The 24,011-nt window shown below is 51.7% G+C and overlaps 1 protein-coding gene across 5 annotated transcripts in view; it reads right to left on the reverse strand.

Moving 5' to 3' along the window:
* Positions 1-41: 41 nt before the first annotated feature.
* Positions 42-24,011, reverse strand: part of LOC102461287 (uncharacterized) — a 35,840-nt gene continuing 11,870 nt past the window's right edge. The window contains exons 4-5 of one of the 5 annotated variants that reach the window (XM_075928996.1): positions 16,099-16,950; positions 42-3,263 (exon numbers count right to left, since the gene is read on the reverse strand). In XM_075928996.1, the coding sequence (XP_075785111.1) occupies positions 2,237-3,263; positions 16,099-16,950 (1,879 nt within the window). In that variant the 3' untranslated portion in view covers positions 42-2,236. Of the gene's footprint in view, positions 3,264-11,347; positions 17,154-17,874; positions 18,175-18,310; positions 19,188-24,011 lie in introns of those variants that run through there. The other 4 variants (XM_075928987.1, XM_075928995.1, XM_075928988.1 and 1 more) reach the window with 4 other exon arrangements.

A 24,011-nucleotide genomic window follows, 5' to 3' on the forward strand; every position in this document is an offset into this window, starting at 1 on the left:
ATCTGCAAATGTTGATTATCAATGGATATATTGTTTTGCTGGTTTATGGGTATACAGTGAAATCAACATTTATCTACTAAAAAAAATGTAATCTAGCCCAGGCTTTAAGTAGCTTGATAGATTCAAAAGCCTTTGGCTGTGTCTAGACTGGCCAGTTTTTCCGCAAAATCAGCTGCTTTTGCGGAAAAACTTGCCAGCTGTCTACACTGGCCGCTTGAATTTCTGCAAGAACACTGATGATCTCATGTAAGATTGTCAGTGTTCTTGCGGAAATACTATGCTACTCCCATTTAGGCAAAAGCCCTCTTGCGCAAATTATTTGCGCAAGAGGGCCAGTGTAGACAGCACAGTACTGTTTTGCGCAAAAAAGCCCTGATGGCTAAAATGGCGATCGGGGCTTTTTTGCGCAAAAGCGTGTCTAAATTGGCATGGACACTTTTCCGCAAAAAGTGCTTTTGCGGAAAAGCATCCGCGCCAATCTAGACGCGCTTTTCCGAAAATGCTTTTAATGGAAAACTTTTCCGTTAAAAGCTTTTCTGGAAAATCAGGCCAGTCTCGACGTAGCCTTTGTGTTTATGTAGTCCAGCAGCAATGGGCAACCCAAGCTAGTGAGTGGGCTGCATGAGTGCCCCCCTTTATCTCAGTGCACCACAAGATTGAAATTGGGCCCATGCATTAACTGTGATTCCAAAAATAAGATGAAAAACATTACACTTAATTCTCCTTCTTTACCATGCCTTTTCGATTTTAAGTGATCCATTTTTAGAGGAAATTAAGTTGCTGGCCAAAGTAACATAAAGAAGCAGAGGGTGCGCACGGCTCTCACAACGTTGTGTGCAATCAGCCTGTACCTCACACGCGCCCTTGCTTTGAAAGTGTGTCACTTCTCATTTGCCAGGGGTTGCTCAAACCTCTCCCTCCCCCACTCCTTTCCTCAAGTCCTCACTTGGTCTCTTTACTGCCTCTTCCCCTGTCCCCTCTCCTCCTCCTCCCAGCATTTCCAGAGTGCTGTGACTCCTCTGATTCACACCCCATTCCCCCTCCTCCCCTCTCTCCTGGAGCTTGAACAGCTGGGAATCAGGTGATTCACAGTGCTCTGGAAGTGCTGGGAGGGAGGGGGAGAAGCGAGAAGCAGGTGATCGCAGGGCACCCTGCATGCAAGAGACGTAGGGGGCAGAGGGAGGTTGGGTGGTCCCCACACAATGCTGATGGGCTACATGTGGTTGGGAGGCCAGAGGCTGCCCCCTGCTGCTCTACTCTGACCCCCTGCGTAGCATAGTCCAGAGTGGTTCCCCCAAAATAATTCCTAGAGCAGAGTTTTTAGAAAAACATCCAAACTTGATTCAAAAATTGTCAGTGACAGCCTTTGGTCAGTTCTCCAACGGTTAATTACTCTCACCATTAAGAAAATCATGTCTTATTTTCAGTCTTAGTTTGCCTACCTTCAACTTCCAGACACTGGATCATGTTAGACCTTTGTTTGCTAGACTGAAAACTCCATTATTAAATATGTTTCCTTATGGAGTGATGTATGGACTGATCAAGTCACCTCATAACCTTCTTTAGTCAGCTAAATAGATGAACCTCCTTGAGTCCATCACTATGAGGCAGTTTTCTAAGCCTTTAATCATTTTTATGGCTCTTCTCTGATCCCTCTCCAATTTATCAACATCTTTCCTGAATTGTAAGTACCAAAACTGGACACAGGATTCCTGCAGTGGTTGCAAGAATGTCTAATATCGAGGGACAATAACTTCTGTGCTCCCATTTAAAATTCCCCTGTTGATGCATCCCAGGATTGCATTAGATCTTTTGGCCACAGCATTGCACTGAGAGCTCATGTTGAGCTAATTATCCACCATGATTCGCAGGACAGAGTTCCCCATCCTGTATGTAGGGCCAACTTTCTTTGTTCCCAGATGTATACATTTGCATTTAACCATATTAAAACACAGTATGTAGCACAAGATGAACAAGGCACTAGCAAAGTTGGAAATAAGAGGGAGCCAAGTGATTAGATAAACCATGTTCCCTCTATTTTTTCCATCCATGAGCAGAATAAATTTTGTTGTGCACACCAAGACTGTGCAGATGTGCACCACCAAACACACACACATGCTGTCAGCATTTGAATCTCTATTGGGTGGTCACCCAAGTTCACAGGGAACACTGCAGATAAATACCCCCCCCCACAACACCTTTAATGCCAGTATTCAAAATCCCTGTAACCACATCCCTAAACAGGAGTGAAGGAACGCGTGTGGATTCTCTGATGGGCAATAAGGTTTGAGCTCCGACTAAAGCTCTTCCCACAGTCAGGACAGTGATAGGGGCGCTCTCCCGTGTGGATGCGCTGGTGTTTATTAAGATCAGAGCTGCCGACGAAGCTTTTCCCACAGTCGGGACATTTGTAAGGTCTCTCTCCTGTATGGGTTCTCTGGTGGGTGATAAGGTATGAGCTCCGACCAAAGCTCTTCCCACATTCGGGGCAGGTATATGGTCGCTCCCCGGTGTGAATTCTCTGGTGCTTAATAAGTGCTGAACTGTCAACGAAGCCACTCCCACAGTTGGGGCATTTATAGGGTCTCTCGCCCGTGTGGGTTCTCAGGTGCCTATCGAGCCTGGAGCTGAGGCTAAAGCTCTTCCCGCACTCAGTGCAGAGGTAGGGCTTATCCTCTGTGTGGACCGTCTGGTGCCGGATGAGGTGAGAACTCAGCGAGAAACTTCTCCCGCAGTCAGAGCATTTATACGGTCGCTCTCCCGTGTGGGTGACTTGGTGTCTAATTAGGTGTGAGCTGACACGGAAGCATTTTCCACACTGGGGACACTTATAAGGTCTCTCGACTTTCTGGATCCCCTGGTGTGGACTCAGAGATTGGTTTTCTCCATAGTCAGGGCGTCTGTAGGGTCGCTCCCCTGTGTGGATTCGCTGGTGCTGCTTCAGGTTCGACTTCTGGTTGAAACTCTTCCCACAGTCGGGACATTTGTAGGGCCGCTCTCCGGTATGGACCATCTGATGCTGGAGCAGGCGGGAGCTCAAAGAGAAGCTCTTCCCACAGTCGGTGCATTTGTAGGGTCGCTCCCCAGTGTGGATCCTCTGATGCTGCGTGTGATTGGACCTCTGACTGAAACTCTTCCCGCAGACAGAGCACGTGTAAGGTTTCTCTCCTGTGTGGGATCTCTCATGGCGGATGAGCATAGAGCTCTGGGTGAAGCTTTTCCCACATTTGGGGCATTTATAGGGTCTCTCTGCTGTGCAGATTCTTTGTAAGCCAAGAAGCTGCTTGGAACATTCTTCATCTGTGGGGTCTCCCTCTGTCTCCCCTTCCTGCCTCCCTTTCCCGCCCTGGCTATGGCCAGCCTCTCCCTGCTCACTTCTCTGGGACATCTCTTGCAGTTCTGCCCCCACAGCCTCTTCTTGCTGGGGGTTGCTCTCCTTGATCTTGAAACCTGCTGGGAGAGAAACAGAATCCTGCTGGGGCTTGTTAAAAACCTGATGGGCAGGAAGTGAAACCTCCCAACCCTTCGCTCCCTGTGGCAAGGCAAATCTGGGCTATGCTCAGTGAATTGCCGGTGCTGTGATAGGCCTGGGCATAAGTAGAAGGCATTTACCCTGTTCAGAAGCATCCTTTAGACACCTCTCCCAATCTCTCACTGCCCATCCATTGCCTATAAAGGATATCACAACAAGGAGTCCGGTGGCATCTTAAACACTAGCAAATTTATTAGGGCATAAGCTTTTGCACCCTAATACAATTTGTTAGTCTTTAAAGTGCCACAGGACTCCTTGTTTCTGCAGAAACAGACTAACATGGCTACTTCTCTGAAACATATATGGGATATTGTAATTCGAAAACCTGGAGGGTTTATGCAAATGAGCCAATCCCTTAATTTCCATACAGTTCTGCGAACAAGACAATGAATGTAATATCGCCTCAAGAAAATTAAAAAATATTCTCCCCCTCTCTGTAGTCCACTCTCAAGGTTGCTATGACCTCACACTGGCTCCCCATATTGTGCAATCTGATACCTGGCCAGAGGGATATAGCCTAAAATGTAATTTCCATGCGCTCTTGTAACCATAGAGATGGGCTTTGGTGCACACATCTCTCTAGCCTGCCTGTAATCATAGAGATGGGTGTAGAATGCACCTGGAACCAGAGACACAGCTCAGAATGATATTCCCAAGCCTATCCCCCAGAATGTAGTGATGGGACATAGAGCACAAATCTTCCTGCTCTGCCAGTAACCACAAAGGCCCATCTTAGTGTGTGCCTCGTCTGGGCTTAGCCAGAACCATACCTAGAGCATGCACTTCCCTGGATCCATAGAGATGGGCCCCAGAATGGGCATTTCCCCCTGCCTACATGTAACCATGGAGCAAGCCTGTACAGCTCATGACTCCCCTGTAATGCCTGGGCTTCATCATAAAAAGATTTAAGAGAACACAGTGAGAGGCTCGATGTAGAGGAGAGGCGAGCCACGCCACGCCACGCCACCTCATTTTCTATAACCGAAAGGCTAATGCAGAACAATCCCTCTGCAGGGGCTGATGCACTGCCCGGGAAATCTGGAAGTTGGTACCCATGCTACTTCCACACTCCCCATAACCATAGAGATGGGGACTGGCAGCATGCTCCAATCCTGCCCTGTCCATGCACACTTCCCTGCTTGCACGTGTGTGTGCCCCCCTTTCCCCATGCACACCCGGCACTTCCCTGCTTGCACGTGTGTGTGCCCCCCTTTCCCTATGCACACCCGGCACTTCCCTGCTTGCACGTGTGTGTGCCCCCCTTTCCCTATGCACACCCGGCACTTCCCTGCTTGCACGTGTGTGTGCCCCCCTTTCCCTATGCACACCCGGCACTTCCCTGCTTGCACGTGTGTGTGCCCCCCTTTCCCTATGCACACCCGGCACTTCCCTGCTTGCACGTGTGTGTGCCCCCCTTTCCCTATGCACACCCGGCACTTCCCTGCTTGCACGTGTGTGTGCCCCCCTTTCCCTATGCACACCCGGCACTTCCCTGCTTGCACGTGTGTGTGCCCCCCTTTCCCTATGCACACCCGGCACTTCCCTGCTTGCACGTGTGTGTGCCCCCCTTTCCCTATGCACACCCGGCACTTCCCTGCTTGCACGTGTGTGTGCCCCCCTTTCCCTATGCACACCCAGCACTTCCCTGCTTGCACGTGTGTGCCCCCCTTTCCCTATGCACACCCAGCACTTCCCTGCTTGCACGTGTGTGTGCCCCCCTTTCCCTATGCACACCCAGCACTTCCCTGCTTGCACGTGTGTGTGCCCCCCTTTCCCTATGCACACCCAGCACTTCCCTGCTTGCACGTGTGTGCGCCCCCCTTTCCCTATGCACACCCGGCACTTCCCAGCTTGCACGTGTGTGTGCCCCCCTTTCCCTATGCACACCCGGCACTTCCCTGCTTGCATATGTGTGCGCGCCCCCCTTTCCCCATGCACACCCGGCACTTCCCTGCTTGCACGTGTGTGCGCCCCCCTTTCCCTATGCACACCCAGCACTTCCCTGCTTGCACGTGTGTGCGCCCCCCTTTCCCTATGCACACCCGGCACTTCCCAGCTTGCACGTGTGTGTGCCCCCCTTTCCCTATGCACACCCGGCACTTCCCTGCTTGCATATGTGTGCGCGCCCCCCTTTCCCCATGCACACCCGGCACTTCCCTGCTTGCACGTGTGTGTGCCCCCCTTTCCCTATGCACACCCGGCACTTCCCTGCTTGCACGTGTGTGTGCCCCCCTTTCCCCATGCACACCCGGCACTTCCCTGCTTGCACGTGTGTGTGCCCCCCTTTCCCCATGCACACCCGGCACTTCCCTGCTTGCACGTGTGTGCGCGCACCCCTCCCCATGCACATCCAGCCTCTCTCCCCCCTGCACACTCGCTTCCTCATCTCCCCTCCCGGTGTGGCTCAGAAATCGGGGGGGGGGGGGCGGTCCTGCACATTCGAGCCCCCGAGGGGCAGCGGCGCCTCACCCAGCAGAGCAGCGTCTGGTACTTCTCCAGCAGGACGTCCCTGCAGAGCTGGCTCTGCCCTGGGTCCAGGAGCCTCCGCTCCTCCCGGGGGCACCCCAGGGCTGCTGGGGCAGGAACTCAGGGGGGCAGGGAACGGGCTGGGATCCCGTCCCCATTTAGTGCAGTCCCCTTTGCAAGGGACTCTGGGAAATGGAGTTTCCCTTTGCAATGCACCATGGGCAAGGCTGGAGCAAACTCAGAGCCACCTTATTTTGCATATTCATAACGAGGGCAGAGCGCTATGGGCACATGGGCAGGATAAGGGAGCCCCAGAGGGTTGGCCGGGGCAGGGAATGAGAGCAGCAGGCAGGTTGCAATGCAGGGGTGGGGAACCTTTTTTGCTGAGCCACAGAAAAATCAGTTGGGAGCTGGGGGTTGTGGAGAGGCTGCGGGGTGCTGGAGTGCCAGCATGGGCTCCCCACCTCAGGGGCCTGATCCAGGCAACCCATGGGCTGCATCCAGCTGCTGGGCCGTAGGTTCCCCACCCCTGGGCTACGTCTAGACTGGCATGATTTTCCGGAAATGCTTTTAATGGAAAAGTTTTCAGTTAAAAGCATTTGTGGAAAAGAGCGTCTAGATTGGCAGGACGCTTTTCCGCAAAAGCACTTTTTGCAGAAAAGCGTCCGTGGCCAATCTAGATGCGCTTTTCCGCAAAAAAGCCCCGATCACCATTTTTGTGGTCGGGGCTTTTTTGTGGAAAACAAATCTCAGCTGTCTACACTGGCCCCCTTTGTGCAAAAGTTTTGCGCAAAAGGACTTTTGCCCAAATGGGAGCAGCATAGTATTTCCGCAAGAACACTGACAATCTTATATGAGATCGTCAGTGCTTTTGTGGAAATTCAAGTGGCCAGTGTAGACAGCTGGCAAGTTTTTCTGGAAAAACTGGCCAGACTAGACACATCACTTCTGTAATGAGATAGGAAAGGTAGGGAGGGACTGGTTGTGTAGAGAGGGGCTGGATAAAAGGGGACGTGGCAGATGCACATAGGGAAAGGCAGGGGCCAGGGAAGGTAAATTGGGTGCTGCTGCTTGTCATAAGAAGGGAGTGTTCAACAAACTTGTAAAGTGGTTCAATAGAGCCCTGGGTGGATACAAAATTGGTATCTGCATCCCCATCTACGAAATGAGCTGTGGATATCAGCATTCACATCTGTGGACATAAAGCAGATATCGGCAAATTTGCAGGGTTTTAGATCCAGAATTTGTCCCTGCCTCTGTAGCTGCAAAAATGAGCCATAGATACCCATATCCACAGACGTGGAGACTCACAAATTTAAAATGGGTATCAGTGCATTTGCTGGGCTCTGTGGATCAATGCAGTGGGGTCAAGTTGGCACGGATCCCTGCAATTCTGCAGGTAAACTCTACAGTTACCATACGGAGTGCATCCAAACAGCAACCCACTGTATCCTACTGGGTGTGTTTTAAAAAATATAATTTGACTAGAGTGTGGACTCTGGGGTGGGGATGAGAGCTTTGGAGTATAGGCGGGGACTCTGGCTTGGGGGGCGGGGGGTCAGGGCTGAGGCAGGAGGGGCTTACCTTGAGCAGCTCCTGGTCAACAGTCAGTGGGAGTTCTAAGGCAGGCTTCCTGCCTCTCCTGGCACCACAGGCCATGCTTTGCCCTAAAAGCAGTCAGCAACAGGTTCCCAGCCAATGGGAGCATGGAGTTAGTGTTCAGGGCAGGGAGTGGAGCCCTGTGTGCTCTCCCCCCCACTCTATGTAGGAGTGGGGCCTGCTGCTGGCTGCTTCAGGGGCGCAGCGCAGTCTGCGGTGCCAGGACAAGCTGGTAGCTGCCTTAGCACCCCTGCTGGTCACCTGGTCCCCCTGCAGCAATGAGACCCAGTGCCTGACATTCCCCCTCCCAAAAGTTTGAAAACCACTGATCTAGTCATGGAACTGAGTCCTGTATCTCAGATCAAGTGCCCTTGTCCCACCATATCAGCCACCACCACGGGGTTAATCCATCCTGGAACAAACAGCTGCCCCAGTTCTCTCTGCAACACTAAAATACCCCTACAGAGTAACCGCTGCAGCAGGAAATCAGTGTCTTATAGGTGAAGGTTCATTTAAGGTGGAAGGTTGGGCGCTAGAGGTTCCATAGTAGTCCGGGGGGTGGGTGGGGGGGGGGTGTGTGTGTGTCTATATATATGCTGGGGTCTGAAAATTCTATGACAGTTGGGTATAATGTTGGGGTCTGGAGGTTCCATGGCGGGTGTGTGGAATGTTGGGGTCTGGAGGTTCCATGGCAGGTGTGTGGAATGTTGGGATCTGGAGGTTCCATGGCAGGTGTGTGGAATGTTGGGGTCTGGAGGTTCCATGGCGGGTGTGTGGAATGTTGGGCTCTGGAGATTCCATGGCAGGTGTGTGGAATGTTGGGCTCTGGAGATTCCATGGCAGTTGGGCATGTTCTGGTTTGGCAGTTCTGGCAGTTGGGTGGGAGGCTGGGGCCTGAAGTGGATGGGGGGGGGGGATCACAGGAGTGGGGGGTAAATATCTCAGTTGCTAATCCTGGGGGTAGATGAGGAGGCAGAAAAGCCTCAGGGGTTCATGAGCCCGGCTGTCCCTGAGTCCACCATTTTGTGGGGACTGTGGCCAAGTGCACAATGGTGTGTTCTAAGCTGGGCTGAGACCCAACTCCTTTCATGCTAGAGTCTAGACCAGGGGTCTCCAAACTACGGCCCGGGGGCCGGATGCGGCCCGCGAGGCCCTCTCATCCGGCCCGTGGAGACCTTTTTGGATTCAAAGGCAGAAGAAGTGAGATTGTTTCAAAACCCATTTGAAGCAGATGTGGCCAGTTGCCCAGATGAACTGCAGCTGGAAGTCATTGAGTTGCAAGCAAATGACCTCCTTAGGGACAAGTTCAAAATAGGACTGGTGGGTTTTTACCAGTTTTTGCCCAAGAAAGACTTTCCTAATGTCAAAACTTTTGCATCAAGGTACCTTTCAATCTTTGGAACAACATACCTGTGTGAACAAACATTTTCAAGAATGAAATACGTGAAGAACAATTTGAGAACAAACTTGTCCGATGATAATCTCAGGTCACTGTTGATGTTAGGGACAACAAATCTAAAGCCAGAAATGTCTGCTATTTTGGCATCCAGGAAACAATTTCACCATTCACACTAATACAGGTGTTCATGTGTAGTGTATGAATGTGTTATTAAATAATAACTGAATAAAATAATATTAAATACATAATTAAAAACAACATCCATGTTTTGATTGTTTTTTATTTGGACCTCAAGTGTGTAGTCGGCCCCCGAACTGCTGTTTGATAGTTAATGCGGCCCTCGGGCTGAAAAGTTTGGAGACCCCTGGTCTAGACTAATGAACCCAGCACATGAGATTCACTTACAATGCCCCATATTCCATTCCCTGCCCTCCTGCCCCAAGCCAGCCAGTCCCACTGTCCTGAGGCTGCTCAGTCAGTGCCCCTAGAGGGAAAAGGCTGCATGTCCCATCCCCAGACCTGAGAACCGAGGGGATAGTCCCTATCTATATAGTCCAGGGAAGGCCCTTCTAGGCTCATCCCTGGGCCCCACAATCCTGGGGAGATGTAAACGTAACCCACACTTCTGGAGCTTAGTGTAGGATCCTCTACAACCTGATCTATAGAGCCAGCTGGGTCTCATCTTAGGCTGTACAGCTCTCTCGTTCTTGTCTCTCACTGTACGTGGTCTAAGTGCCACTACATGGGACAGTGAACCATACCACATGTAAAAAACAACAAATGGTCTGGTAGCACTTTATAGACTAACAAAACATGTAGATGGGATCATGAGCTTTTGTGGGCACAGCCCACTTCTTCAGATGACCAGAGTTATGGGTAGGGGATATGAAAACTCGAAATAAATAGGGAAGGGGAGGGGGGAGAAAAAGAAAAAAGGAAGGGGGTATGAGACAGAGCATAATTAAGTATCTGGAGAATGGGTAGATTCTCTACATGTGTGAGTGGGGGGAAGGTTACATAGACAGACTATGGGGAGCCATAGGGTGTGTCTAGACTACAGAGTTTTGTCGACAAAAGTGGACTTTTGTCGACAAAACTATACCTGCGTCCACACTACCACTGAGTTCTGTCGACATAACGTCGACAGAACTCAGCAGTTTTGTCGACGCTGGTAAACCTCATTTTACGAGGCATAACGCCTTCTGTCGACAGACTTTCTGTCGACAGAAGGTGTTATTGCATGTAAACTGTCCTTTGCATCTACACTACCATGTCGACAAAGCAGCTTGCTTTGTCGACAGAACTCAATGTAGTCTAGACGCTCTTTGTCGACAGAAATTTTGTCGACAGAATCTGTCGACAAAACTTCTGTCGACAGAAGCCTGTAGTCTAGACGTACCCATAGGCTGCAGGGAGCCGTTTACAAGGGCAAATGAAAGGAGTTTGCTCAGCAGGGGTCAAGTAGGGAATATACAAAAAAGGGCGGTGCTGGGATCCAGAGTTGGAATCCCAGTTTGGGACCCAAGCAGGGGCGGCCCCAGACTAGCTGCCAGCAACTGGCACCCTAGGCGAACCATGCAATTGGCACCCTCCCCCCCCAACTCCAAGGGCAGATATCGACTGAGGGTTTTGGTTCTGTGCTGGGAAGAGGGGGGCTGGGGATGGAGTTCGGGGGCTGGGGGCCAGGGAGAGGGAACAGGGTGCCAGTCGTGGGAGTGAGTCCCCTGCACCCGTCTCCTCCCAAGATCCCACCCCCTCAGAGAAAAGTCGGCATGCGCCTCTCCCGGGGTGACCCCCCCTCCCGCAGTGCAGGGGAACCCCCCCGCATTCCTCTTCCCCTGGGGCCAACCCCCCCCCCCCAGTTCCTCCTCCCCTGAGGTCAAAACCTCCCCCCCATGGCACAGGGGAAGCCCCCCTGCGCGTTGCCTCTCCCAGGACTTCCCCCCCCTCCTGGCTGCAGGGAAGCAATGCTCCAGGTAAGGCACCGGAAAGGGAATGGGAAATGGAAGGGGCAGGGTTTGAAATTTGGCGCCCCATGTTACTTGGCGCCCTAGGCGGCTGCCTAGTTTGCCTATAGGCATGGGCCGCCCCTGGGCCCAAGGCCTCCCTTGGTTGAGGTATAAAGGAAATTCCCAACTCCCAGGCCATGATGGCTGCAGAAACAGTGACAGAGAACCTGCCTGTCAAGAGAAGAGCTAAAAATCCCTCAAGTCATCCCCATAAACCTCTGCATTCCATTTTTCATAGCCTCTCATAGAAAAATGCCTCTGGATCAATAGGGGTTAATTCCTGGTGCTGGGAGATGCATAAACTTGGGGTTTTAGCTACTTCAACAGCAGGAACAAGGTTTAGAATAACACACAGTCTCTTCCTCTTAAGTGTGCCATACACATTTTATTGGAAACAGACAAATACAAAAACCACCACCACCCAAGTGTTCACTGGGGGCAGTCAGCATGCCACTCCCACTCCCATCAAAGTGCTGATGTAGCAGAAGTCAGGGTTCTGGTCAATACAGAAGTATCATTTCACTAGCATCTGCTCCTTCCATAATTGAAGGGACTGTGTCAATAGAAATTTGACATCACGGAGTTGGATTGTGATGTGACCCTTGTGAAAATCTGCAGTGGCCCCTGTGGATTTAGGGGTAGATTCTGATCTCAGCAACATTAGTATAAATCTGTAGAGCACTGGAAATCTGAAAATATCCGCCGGAAAAGCATCCACGGACATGAATTCAGATATCCACAGCTCATTTTTGCAGACACAAATGCAGATGCGGATACAAAATTTTGTATCCACGCAGGGCTTTATATATCTGGAGCGGTTCCACTGCCAGCAATGGAACCACAACTGAACTGTGATCTCAGTGACCACAGTGTAAATCCAAAGGCACCTCATGCACTGAAGTCAGGCTTGGTTTAAATTCAGAGTAATCCTGTTGACTTTTCTGGAGTCCCTCTGGATTTACTCTGGTGTGAGATCAGAATCGGGTTCCTTGAATTACTGGGTTTGTGTGTGAAAAACCCATGACAACAGAATTGAGAGTAATTCACTAGCATGGATAAAAAAATATATAGGTCAGGACCATTATGTGTTATCCAGCAATCGAGCATGGCTCTAGAATAGATCTTAAAGGAACACAGACCAGAATTTCGCTAGCAAGATTCATCAGAATCTAGCCCGGACATCAGTGGGCTCACTCTGGATTTACACCAAGGAGGCACACCAAGATCAGAATCCCGCCCTGACTCCACTGGCATCAGAGAGCTTGCACTGGATTTATACTGAGGTCATGAGATCAGAATCTGCCCTCAGTACTGATGCGGTCAGTGGTTGCAGACACTGATCTATATTAGAGACTCCACATCTTTTCATCTTGTCTCCTTGTAATATTTTCCAGGAACCCTGGCTCCATCCACCATGATCAAGATAGACAGAATGCTCCAGCATATTCCCTCAAGGACTGTGTCACAGGGCAGTTGGGCCCTGTGGATAGGCTAAGTCCAGTGCCCATGGACCAGAGCAATCTGCCTAATTAAAGAGGGCTAAGTTATACCTGGGTCAATGAAGGATTCTGTGTAGGTGACTAGAGGAAGGAAGGATCTAGACAAGCTGAGTCCTATGGAGGGAAAGCCACACAGGAATGAAACTAGTTCCTGTGGTGGGTCCTTGGAGCAACAGGCTGGGGGCTCACGGGAGAGGACTTCCACTATATAAATCTATGGCCTGCTCACACCTTGAATACTGCATGCAGTTGTCACAAGTCAAAGAGATATATTAGAAATGGAAAAGTTACAGAGAAGGGCCCCACAAATGACTCATGGTATGGAATAGTTTCCAGAGGAGAAGAGATTAAAAAAACTTGGGACTGTTCAGGTTGGAAAAGAGATGACTATGGGAGATTTCATGACAGAAATCTATACAATCAAGAATGATTTGGAGAAAATGAGTAAGGAAGAGTTATTTACCCCTTCACATAACCTAAGAACCAGGAGTCATCGGATGAAATTAATAGGCAGCAGATTTTAAACAAACACAAGGAAGAACTTCTACACACTGGAGAGTTGATCTGTGGAACTCATTGCTAGAGCATGTTGTGATGGCCAAAATTATCACAGGGTTAAAAAAGGTAAATTCATGCAGAACAGGTCATCAATGGCTATTAGCCAAGGTGGTCAGGGATGCAACCCCATGCTTTGAGGGTACATCTAAACTACAGGCTTTTGTCGACAGAAGTTTTGTCGACAGATACTGTCGACAAAGCTTCTGTTGACAAAGAGCGTTGAGACTACACCCAGTTCTGCTGACAAAGCAAGCCGCTTTGTCGACATGAGAGTGGAGACACAAAGGACAGTGTAGATGCAATAACACTTTGTCGACAGAACTCTGTCGACAAAAGGCGTTATTCCTCATAGAACGAGGTTTACAGCTGTTGACAAAACTGCTGAGTTCTGCCGACGTTATGTTGACAGAACTCGGCGGCAGTGTAGATGCAGGTATAGTTTTGTTGACAAAACCTTGTAGTCTAGGCACACCCTGACTGTCCCTAAACTTATGACTGCCAGAGGCTGGGACTGGATCACATGGGATGGATCACTTGATAATTGCCGTTCTGTTCTTTCCCTTTGAAACCCCTAGAACTGGCCACTGTCAGATGGCAGGACACTGGGCCAGCTGGACTGTAGATCTAGGTAGAGCTGGCTGAAATAGGGAAGCTGCCAGATGCAGCAGTGCTCGAGACCCCAGGGAGGGGTGGTTCTGAAGCCCAGGGCCAACGACTGAGTTACAGCCGTTTTCTGCTTTGTATGCTAATCTCTGCAAAAGAAATCAACTCCTTGAAAAGACTGGGCATGGCAAAGCATCCTTTGGAGCTGGGGAAAACACTGGCCTGGTGACATGTGATACCAGAACTGGCAGTAAGTGACATGCAGGTGAACTCCTATCTAGCGGTAAAATCTTCCATCCTGGACAGAGGTGCCAACAGTCATGTTGGGACCCTGGACAAGGTGGGGTGGGGAGCAGGCTCTGTGCTCTCGGAAGGGGCGCAGTCTTAGGAGTAGAGGGCAGAGCAGATGAGCCCAATCCAGCTAATGAAAGAGAGCTGGGCTACATCTGGGCCAATAAAGGGCTGCTGGTAGGAGGAAGGAATGCCACACTGGAGTGGAGTTAGCCCTGTGATGGGTCCCAGGAGCAAGGGTCCAGGAGCTCAGGGAAGCAGCCCTGTAGCTGCTGCACCAGGCAGGGAGTAGAGCTGGCTGAAACTGGGAACTTGCCAGGAGCAGCAGTAGCTGAGACCATGGGGATGGGTGTCCCTGAAAGGTAAGGATGGAGTTAAGACAGTGTCCTGTTTTGTGTGTTAACCTGAGAAAGCAAGAAGCCTCCCAGTGCACGCTTTGGGGGGGGGGGGGGGGGGGGAAGAGAACAAGCCTTGAACCAGGTAACTTTTTCCGATGTGTCGGTGAGGCTGTGACACACAAGAACACTAGTAAATACCTCTAGGATTGACATGCATGCCTCAGTGTATGGTACACAAGGAAACTGCCAGGGTATGTCTACACATCAAAGTTAATTTGAAATAACAGCCGTTATTTTTGGTAAACTTCATTCTATGAGAAGTAATGCCAAATTCAAAATAGCTATTTCCAATTAAGTGCTATGTAGTCACATAATTTGAAATAGGGGGCCTCCAGCCCTTCCCAGGGAGCCCTGGTGGCCACTCTGGGCACAATCAGGAAAACGTACTCTCCTCCCCCCAGCCCCGGAGCCATTAAAGGGGTAGACCCTGGCCACAGTGCCTGTGCCAGTTCCAAGCCTGCCAGCCCAGGGCCAGCTGTGGCCCCTGACCCAGTGGCCCCAAAACATGAGCCAGCAAGCCACTGGCAGCCAGCCCTCCACCGCTCCCCAGGAGCAGTCTGCCAGCTACCAGGAGCCTGACAGGTGCTGGAGAAATCGGGCGCCTTCATGGTCCAGGGTGGAGATCATGGACCTTATTCAGGTTTGGGGGGATGCCCCCAACATCCATGATCTCCACACTACACAGAGGAATGCAGCCTCTATGGCAGGATAGCTGCCAACCTGGCCACCAAAGGCCACATGAGAACTCAGGAGCAGGTTTGCATGAAAATCAAGTTGGTTCGGCAAGACCCCCAATCCTGGGCCCTGAGCTTCCCCTCCCCTTTCTTCCCCTTGCTTCCCCCTTCTAGCTCCCTCCTCCCAGGTTTCCCCCTCCCCTCTCCCGCCTCCTTTTCCCAGTCTCCCCAGAGGTTCATCCCCCCCCCCCAGTTTTGTTGATAAACCCAATTTCTATTTTTGAACATATGTGTCTTTTGTTTGACATCAGGAAGGGGGGCTAAGGAGGGGTAAGTGGAATGACGTGAGGGAGGAATGGGGCATGAGCCCCCGGTTGGGAGGACCGGGGCGGTTCTGAGGGCTCCTCGGGGTGGAAGCTCTCCTGCAGGGCCTCCTGGATCCTGACAGCCCCCTAATGGACCCCCCCAGATGGCAGCCTGCAGCAAGTGCAGCCGGGCTAATGGCAACGACCCCACGAGATGCACCAGCGTGCCCAGGGGCAGCTCTGGCTCCATGTGGCTGAGTGCTGTGGTGTCCCAAGTGTGGACACTCAGGGCACTCCAAGACAGGACTGCTTTGCTGTCCCTCATTGAGGTAGACAAGCAAGTGGGGGAACCCTGAGAACTGTCTGTCGGGGGTGGGGGTAGGGTCCCTTTAAGCATGGAGCTCAGTTAGTCTCAGGCAGCAACCCACACACTAAGTCCTAACCTGATGCCCTGCTGGCACCGGTTCCAGCCAGCCTTAACTTTGGTTCAGGGTCCACTGAGTGTGGACGTGCTACTTCAAAATAGGTTTTGTGTGTAGATGCGTTATTTCGAATTAACTTAGAAATAGCTTAATTCGAATTAACTAACTCGAATTAATGCTGTTGCGTAGACATACCTCCAGAGAGTCCCCTGCTGTCATGCTAATTTCCCTCTTTCCAGAGCTGTCTCCCATACAGGACATGTATGTTACATCCTGAGTTGAGCCCATCACATCATTTCCCACCCCCTCAAAAGTCCCCTCCCAGCCACTGGGCAGCATCTGCTTGGTGTGGACCCTCTGGTGCTTCATGAGGGCGGAGCTGTCTCGGAAGTCCTTCCCACAGTCCGTGCACTTGTAGGGCCGCTCGCCCGTGTGGGTGCGCCAGTGCTTGTTCAGCTTGGAGCTGTCCACGAAGCGCTTGCCGCACTCAGTGCACTGGTAGGGCCGCTCACCACGGTGGATGCGCTGGTGCTGCACGAGCGAGGAGCTCTGGTTGAAGGTCTTGCCACACTCGGGGCAGCTGTAGGGCCTCTCCCCGGTGTGAATGCGCCGGTGCTTGATGAGGTTGGAGCTCTGGCTGAAGCTTTTCCCGCAGTGGCTGCAGCTGTAGGGCTTCTCCCCGGTGTGGATGCGCCGGTGCTGGCTCAGGTTGGAGCTGCTGCTGAAGCTTTCACCACACTCGGTGCAGCTGTAGGGCTTCTCGCCCGTGTGGGTGCGGACGTGCTGGGCGAAGGAGCCCAGGCTGAAACTCCTCCCGCACTCACTGCAGATAAAGGGCTGCTCCCCGATGTGGGTGCGGAAATGCTTCACCAGGGTGTAATTGCGGTTGAAGCTCTTCCCGCACTCGGTGCACTGGTAGGGCCGCTCGCCCGTGTGGATGCGCTGGTGCTGGAAGAGGTGGGAGCTCCGGATGAAGCTCTTCCCACACTGACCACACTGGTAGGGCCGCTCACCAGTGTGGATGCGCTGGTGATCGATCAGGTTGTAGCTGAGAACAAAGCTCTTCCCACACTCGCTGCACTTGTAGGGCTTCTGGCCCGTGTGGATGCGCTGGTGCTGGACCAGGTGGGAGCTTTGTCGGAAGCTCTTCTCGCAGTCCGAGCAGCTGTAGGGGCGCAACTTGCACTGGGCTTGGCTGGGCTCTGTCGCCACCCTGACGTGCATCTCCTTCGGTGACATCGCCTCTGTCCCCAGCTGCTGTCCAGCCCTGCTGGCCTCTCCCCACTCGGTGCTCCGGGACATCCCATGCAGCTCTGCTCCTTCAGGCTCTTCCTGTGCAGGATTCTCCTTCTCCATCCTGGCACCTTTTGCGAGAGAGAGACACACTGCAGACAGGGCCTGTTCCGTGTGCCAGAGAGATGGGACAGCAAAGGGAGTTTGTCACTGACACGCAGGAAGCAAATCCCCACGGGCTGATTCTGCCCCCAACAGCCCCGCTGAGCCTTGAGAGAGCTTGGGGGAGGAGAGGGCTCCTCCCAAGGGTCAGGGTGGGTGGGCTCCAGGTGGCTTTGCTGGGATCCCCTCACTGCCCTATAACCTAAATCCTTTGATGCCAGTTGTGGCACGTCAGGGCCCCCCAGCTTTGTGGCTGGCTGATGCTCAGGGCGGGGTTCCCTGGCCAGGGTTTGGCAGGGCACTGCACTAGCTGAGCGGAAGGGGCTCTTCTGACCTTCCCAATCCACGGCTCAGGCGTGGCATCCTGGGGGGCTGCCTCTTAGTCCATGAAGAGTCCCCAAGCCCACTCCTATGTCACCGGTGCCAGGTCACCTCTGCCAGTAAGGACCAGACTGTTCCTGACCTAGGTGCCCTGAGGATGCAGCCCCTGTTCCCCTAGTGCCAGGCACAGACAAGAATTGCTACCTGCAAAGGGGGGGGAGGTAGGAAATCCTGATAAGTAGCCATGAAATATTTCCAAGGAGTGGCTGGTTTAGGGCGGGGGGCTTTGCTAGGCTCAGGGGCACAGGACCCCCCCCCCCAGGGGCTCTCCCGGGTGCCAGCTGCAGTTCAGGGAGCCCCATTCCCCTCTCCCTGCCGCCCCAGGCAGCGATTCCTTGCTCACCACCCAGCCGGGGCAATCTCCCTCCAGCTGTCAGCGGGAGAAGTGGGGCGACTTGGGACCCAAGCGTCCGGGGGTTGGGCCAGGAAGATCCCTGCGCTGCCCCAGCCCCACGCGAGGTAGCAGCAGCCCCGGCTCCGCTCTGGGAAGCGGGGGGCTGAATGTCTCTATTGCAGGGCAGGCTGGAACTTGCAGCTCGGCCCATTGGGCGCCCCTCCGCTCCCGGAAATGAGGTCAGAGCCCAGGAGTCCCCAGCTGGAGCCAATCGCAGGCTGCTCCCCCCCCACGTTTCTCTCCAACTCACGTGGAAATGCCCCCGGTGAAGTGACGCTCGTGGCACGACGGACTCCCCCGCCCAGCCCCCGGGATGCTGCAGGCCCAGGGGCACGCAAGGGACCCCTATACACCAGGCTCCTTCGTGCATCACATTACCACCCACCTCACAGCCCGGCGCGGAGGCCCCAGGTCGCAGCAGCAGTAGAAGGCTGTTATCCCTCCGGCCGGGGGGCGCACATGAAAGCACGTTCCCGCGGCCTGACCTCACAGCTGTGCAGGGGGCGGGGCTTGTATGCCTTCTCCCCGCGCTCTCCAGAGCCCGTTCATTCATCCCTGTGGGCGGGCCGGGGATTGGCTCCCGGCGGCGTGACGCAATGGGGGGGGAGATGATCTCACGAACAGGGAGCCCCCCACCCCTGTGCGGGTTCGCAGCCCGCGGGCGGCAGCAGGTGGTTCCCAGGACCAGCCGCTGCCGGAGCTGCGGGATATGGGTACAGGGGGGCTGAGAGCGGGAGCGAAGGGAGCCGGCTCCCCGCCCCTGCCTGGAACAGACCCATGTGTGTCCCCCGGCCCGGGTGCGGGGCAGCAAGCGGCGGCAGCGTGGGGCGGTCTCCCCGCAGCTCCCCACGTGCCCCGGGAGGAACATGATTCCCGGCAGCCTCTGGGTCTTGTGCCAGCCGGGGTGTCCCGCAGAGCGATTTGCTCCAAAGGGGCCCGATACCCCCACCCCGTGGGGCTGAGCCCTGCCTCTGACACTGTCCCCCTGTGCGCCCCACAGATCCTGCCCAGGGCGACGTGGGGGGCCGCATGGCCTGGGAGCTGGTGCTGGTGGGCGCTGTGGCTGGCTGCCAGGTGAGAGGCACAGTGGGATGTGCAGTTGGCCCGGGATCGCTGCCCCTTCCCCCTGGCTCCTGCTGCAGACTCCCCCTTGGGGCGCCCCCTGTGGTGCCCCTCGTGCCCGACCCTGATCCAGCCTTGGGGTGTGGCTGGGGCGGCGGGTGCTGAGCTGGGCCCTTCTGGTTCCAGGTGCCGGTGGCCTTCGCCGAGGTGGCCGTGTGGTTCTCCCGGGAGGAGTGGGGGCTCCTGGACCCAGGGCAGAGGCTTAAATGAATTATTCAGCGTTCTCTATTAACACACCTAGTAAGGAATCTATTTGTCAAACGTTTTCCAACTCTGATTTGTGGTCTGTATTGTTACAGCTGCACTTGCTGCCAGGTACTCTTAAATAAATGACCACAAATAATTGAAACAGGTGTGAATATATTGTGTTATTTAGACAAATATGCAGAACGTTGAAATATTGCACAGAATTCCCCCAGGAGTAGTTCCTGCTCTCAGTTAGCTGTAGAGCATAGACCTCTTGGTCTTTTCTTAGCCTGGTTTGCTGTAAATTGAGATTCACAATTGAGATCTCTTTTCTCTTAACCAACCAGGAAAAGACATGTAAAGGTATCCTGGAAAGGGGAATATAACTGGGGATTGTGTTCTTTAATGCTGCCACTTTTCAATACACAAAACAAAATCTGGGGGTTGGGGGAGGGAAATATCAAGCTGCTTGGGGTTGTGCATTAGAAAATCAGGAGTTGTACAATTTGAAAGTCTCCTGGGAAGAGTGGAGGACTTGGTGTGATCAGTGAAACCTGATCTGAATGCGCATTGTGACTTTATAACGTAAGTTGAGGCGAGGAGTTTTCAGTCAATATCTTAAAAAGGCCTAATTTTCAGGTGGAAGTGCTCAGCACTGTCTGAAAACTGGGCCCCCATAGCCATTAATAATTGGGTGCTGCCCATCACTGTTGAAAATTTTAACCCACATTTTTAATGGAGGATTTTTCTCCAATGTGGTCCTTGAGTAACTGAGTCAGATAAGTGTCAACAAAGTGAGACTGTCAGATTCTTTTCCTATGTTCATATCTTGGTGTCATGGGGGCTGTACTTACTGCTGGATTGCTTCCTTGTGGCCACGGCTGTGTCCAGACTCAGGGGGTTTTTCGGGAAAAGTAGCCTTTTTCCAAAAAAACTTCACCTGCGTCTAGACTGCAGCCGCGTTCTTTCGAAATTAAATCGAAAGAATGCGGCTTTTCTTTCGACGGCGGTAAACCTCATTTCACGAGGAAGAACGCCTTCTTTCGAAAGAAGGCGTTCTTGAATGTAAATAGGGCTTCTTCGAAAGAGAGCATCCAGACTCGCTGGGTGCTTTCTTTCGAAAAAGCGGCTTGCTCTTTCGAAAGTTCCGCGTGCAGTCTAGACGCTCTCTTTCGAAAGAGGCTTGCAGTCTAGACATAGCCCTAGGGATTAGCTCTGCCCATCTGATGCCCCTTCTGCAAGTGCACTCTCTCTCTCTCTCTCTCTCTCTCTCTCTCTGTGTCAACTCAATGGCTCCCTGTTCGTGGCTTGGCCCTTTGGCCAGATAACTATAGGTTTTCCCTTCAGGCGGTGGAGAGGGCGGAGAAGAAAAGGGCTAATACCAAAATCTGACTCTACCAGTCATCCCAGGAAATCTTCCACTTCAGCGCCCAGCAATGGGGCCATTTCCCCAGTGGCTGGTAGGGGAACCCAGGCCTGGCTTTTTCTCTGGGCTCCAGCCCAGGGGTCCTACATCCAGTGGTTCGAAAGGCCTGCGTTGTCCCTCACCTGATTGCTGTTTCCCTGGTCTGCTTCCTGTATTGTTTCTGCCTCTTCCTCTCTACCCTCCTGTGGGTGAGTCTTTGCTTCTGGGCCAAGCTCCCCGTTCCCGCAAGCCCTACAGTGTGATTCCAGGCCTCCCTGCAGCTACCTGGCCTTTATGCAAGTGCTTCCTATTCCTCTCCAGGGGAGCTTCATCCTTTGAGTTTAATTAGTCCTCTTTGCTCCCTGGTGCTGCCTTGGCGGTGAATTGGTCCATGTAGCCTCATTAAGCCCTTTAGAGGCAATGTGAGGCAAACACCCCGTCACACATGGGTTTACTGGTTCTGTGCTGCATCCTGTTCTATAAACAGTCTCTAAGGAGGAACCCTTTTAGTGTGGCAGTCCTCAGGGAACACCCTGTTTTACCAGGGCAGGCCATGCGGCCTCCCCAACTCATTGGGTCTGCAGACTCCAGCATCCCTGCTTGGCAATGGGAGCTCCTGCAGTGAGCTGGATTGATGTCTGCAGAGACAGTCTGGTCTTGGGGAGCGATGCAGCCGGTTGCGTATTAGCAGTGACACAAGGCTCTTCCCTCCCTGCAGAGTGACGGAGGAGGGGGCTTGCTTTTTGCAGGCCCAGGTCTCCACTCCTAGAGATGCTGCTAGGCTCAGCGCATGCATGACAACCAGCAACGGGCACCCAATGCTAGGCCGGGGCAGTCTGTAAATCTGTGGCAGGGTTGCATGGAGAACTGGCTAGCCACCTGGGCTTTTTAGACTAACAAGCTGGCATGCAGATGTGGCATGGAAGAGCTTTGATTGACAAAAGGTGAGAGAGGCGGGAGAAGGAAAGGAAATGGCTAATCTTTTCCCCAACTGGCTAGTTATTGGGGGGGGGGGGGGGCACTGAGTGATTTTGAAGAAGCTGAGTGCTCAGTGCCTTTTGAGGCATCATTGAAGGGGGTCTCCCCAAATTTGAGTCCCCTAAAAAGACACTCCTTTTCCCTTGCTACTTTTGACAGTGGTGGCCACTGAATTTTCAAATTAACTAGCTAGAATCCTTGTCTTCTCCTTAGGAAGGCCCTCCCCTCACTCTTCACTCCCCTCCCCCTTAAGCCAATTGTTTGCTCTTTCTATTCATGTGGGCAAATCTTTTCTAAAACCAAAAGAAACCTGGATTGCTTTAGAGAAGTGACTGCAGGTAAAATGCCCTTTTAAAGTGAGGTTTTTTAAAACCTTGGATTGTATTTTATTTTATTTTTCTCTTTGAGGGGAGGGTGTGTGTCATTTAATTTGTGAATCTTTATAATCACTTGTGAAGGGGGAGAAAGGCAGAGGGATTGGCATGCTTGCATCTTTGCAAGATGCAGATCTATTTCCTGCAATTTTACAGGACATTATAATCCAGAGATCTTTCTCCAACATCTAATGAAGATGCCATAACCCAGAGATCTCTTCCCAATTTTTCAATCAATGGTATGAAGGATTGTGAGGGCTCTGGGTTTAGGCTGGGCATGAGGGGCTAGGGGTATAAAATGGAGACCAAAGTAGAAGCTAGGAACACAAAATGGAGACCAGAGAGACTTTCTGGTATCTGTCCCCTGGATGATTTTATAACATTTATATCACTAACCATCATGTCATAGAGACTACAATGTGTGTGTTGTTTTTGTCCAATATTGGCTCAAGGCTCTGCAAGACTGAGCACATGTTTCTTATTGTTGGCACAAATACCTCACTATCCCTGATTTTGCCTCATTAGGCTGATGTAATAATTTCAGCTCTGTCTTCCACGGCTCAGGCTTCCTTTTGATATAACTACCAACCTCTGAAGCATTAGAATCACTTTAGCAAATGCAACACTCTTTGTGTTTTGCCTTTAATTTTATCAGTAAGGTGGCAGATAATGATCAGAGATCTGTGAATCAGCTTTGGTTCTTATAACAAGTTTCACAAGTTTGGTTAAAGCTGTGGTTAATCTGTTCTAAGTTTAATAACTACATTCAAACTAATGGTAATTCAACAACTGTTAAACCCAACTGAGATCAAATGATTGTGTGAGTGAAATGAATATGTTTTTGTGAAACACAACTAATAGTTAATTTTAAGTTGCTCACACTAAACCTTTTATGCAAGTCTTCCATTACATTTTTAATACATGTAACCACAGATGGATTGTGTGGAGAAGGATTCTTGTACAGAAGATTTTAGAAACAGTAGGTGATAATCTTCTGTCATCTCAGATGTGTTCTTCTGATTCCTATAAACTACAAATAGAAGAATCTTCTCTCCCTCTACTGTGCTAGTATGTATCATTTTGGTCTTATGCCAGGTGCTGTTTTTCCCTATGAAATCACATTACATTTGAAAAGAAAAGCCTTAACACCTCTCCCACGTTTAATGATATTTCTTTCTTTCCCAACCTGAACCTCATAAGGGAGTAAAAAAAAAAATCCTCTGAATTCATAGTCTCTAATCATAGCTCAGCTATCTGTTCCTGTTACTCCAGGTATACCAGTCAGTCAGTTACTGTGCTCTTATTTAAGAGACCTGTGGGTTTACCCAGAGCTCTCGGGGGCTCTGGTGCACACGGTCTTTCCTCTGTCCTTTTCTCCCATCCCTCCCGTGCAGTTGTTTTAGGCTCTGTCTACACTATGGGATAAGGTTGAATTGAGATACGCAACTTCAACTATGTTAATTGTATAGCTGAGATCAAAGTACCTTAACTCGACTTCTGGCGCTGTCTATATTGCAGGAAGTCGAAGGGAGAGCACTCCCTTCGACTTCCCTTACTCCTCATGGAAGCAGGACTACCCGCACTCATAGAGCGTCCCTCTCAGTTTGAATTAGTGTGTCTTCACTAGACCTGCTAATTCAAACCCTGGAAGACTGACAGCAGCAGCTTCGATCATCTCTGTAGTGTAGATGTGCTCTGACAGTTGTGATTATTGTAGCTATGGGAAGTGGTCACTAATTCCTCCGTTACCCTCCTAAACCAGATGCAAAGTACCCCCACACTAGCTCACCTGTTACCCCTACCTTCAGGTGACTCATTTCTCTCTCTTGGTAAGGTAAAAGGGGGCCTGCCCTAGAGAAATTGCCAGGGTTTTGCAGGAAACACTTCTAGGACAAAACTTCCTAGTACAGTTTAGAGCTGTTGTCCTTGGAAGACATGGATGCAGCACTCCAATGCAATTGATAAACACCTGGGCACGTATCAGAGGGGTGGCCGTGTTAGTCTGAATCTGCAGAAGTGGC

This window comes from Pelodiscus sinensis, chromosome 4 (assembly GCF_049634645.1).
Source record: "Pelodiscus sinensis isolate JC-2024 chromosome 4, ASM4963464v1, whole genome shotgun sequence".
In the NCBI taxonomy this organism is placed as follows: domain Eukaryota; kingdom Metazoa; phylum Chordata; order Testudines; family Trionychidae; genus Pelodiscus; species Pelodiscus sinensis.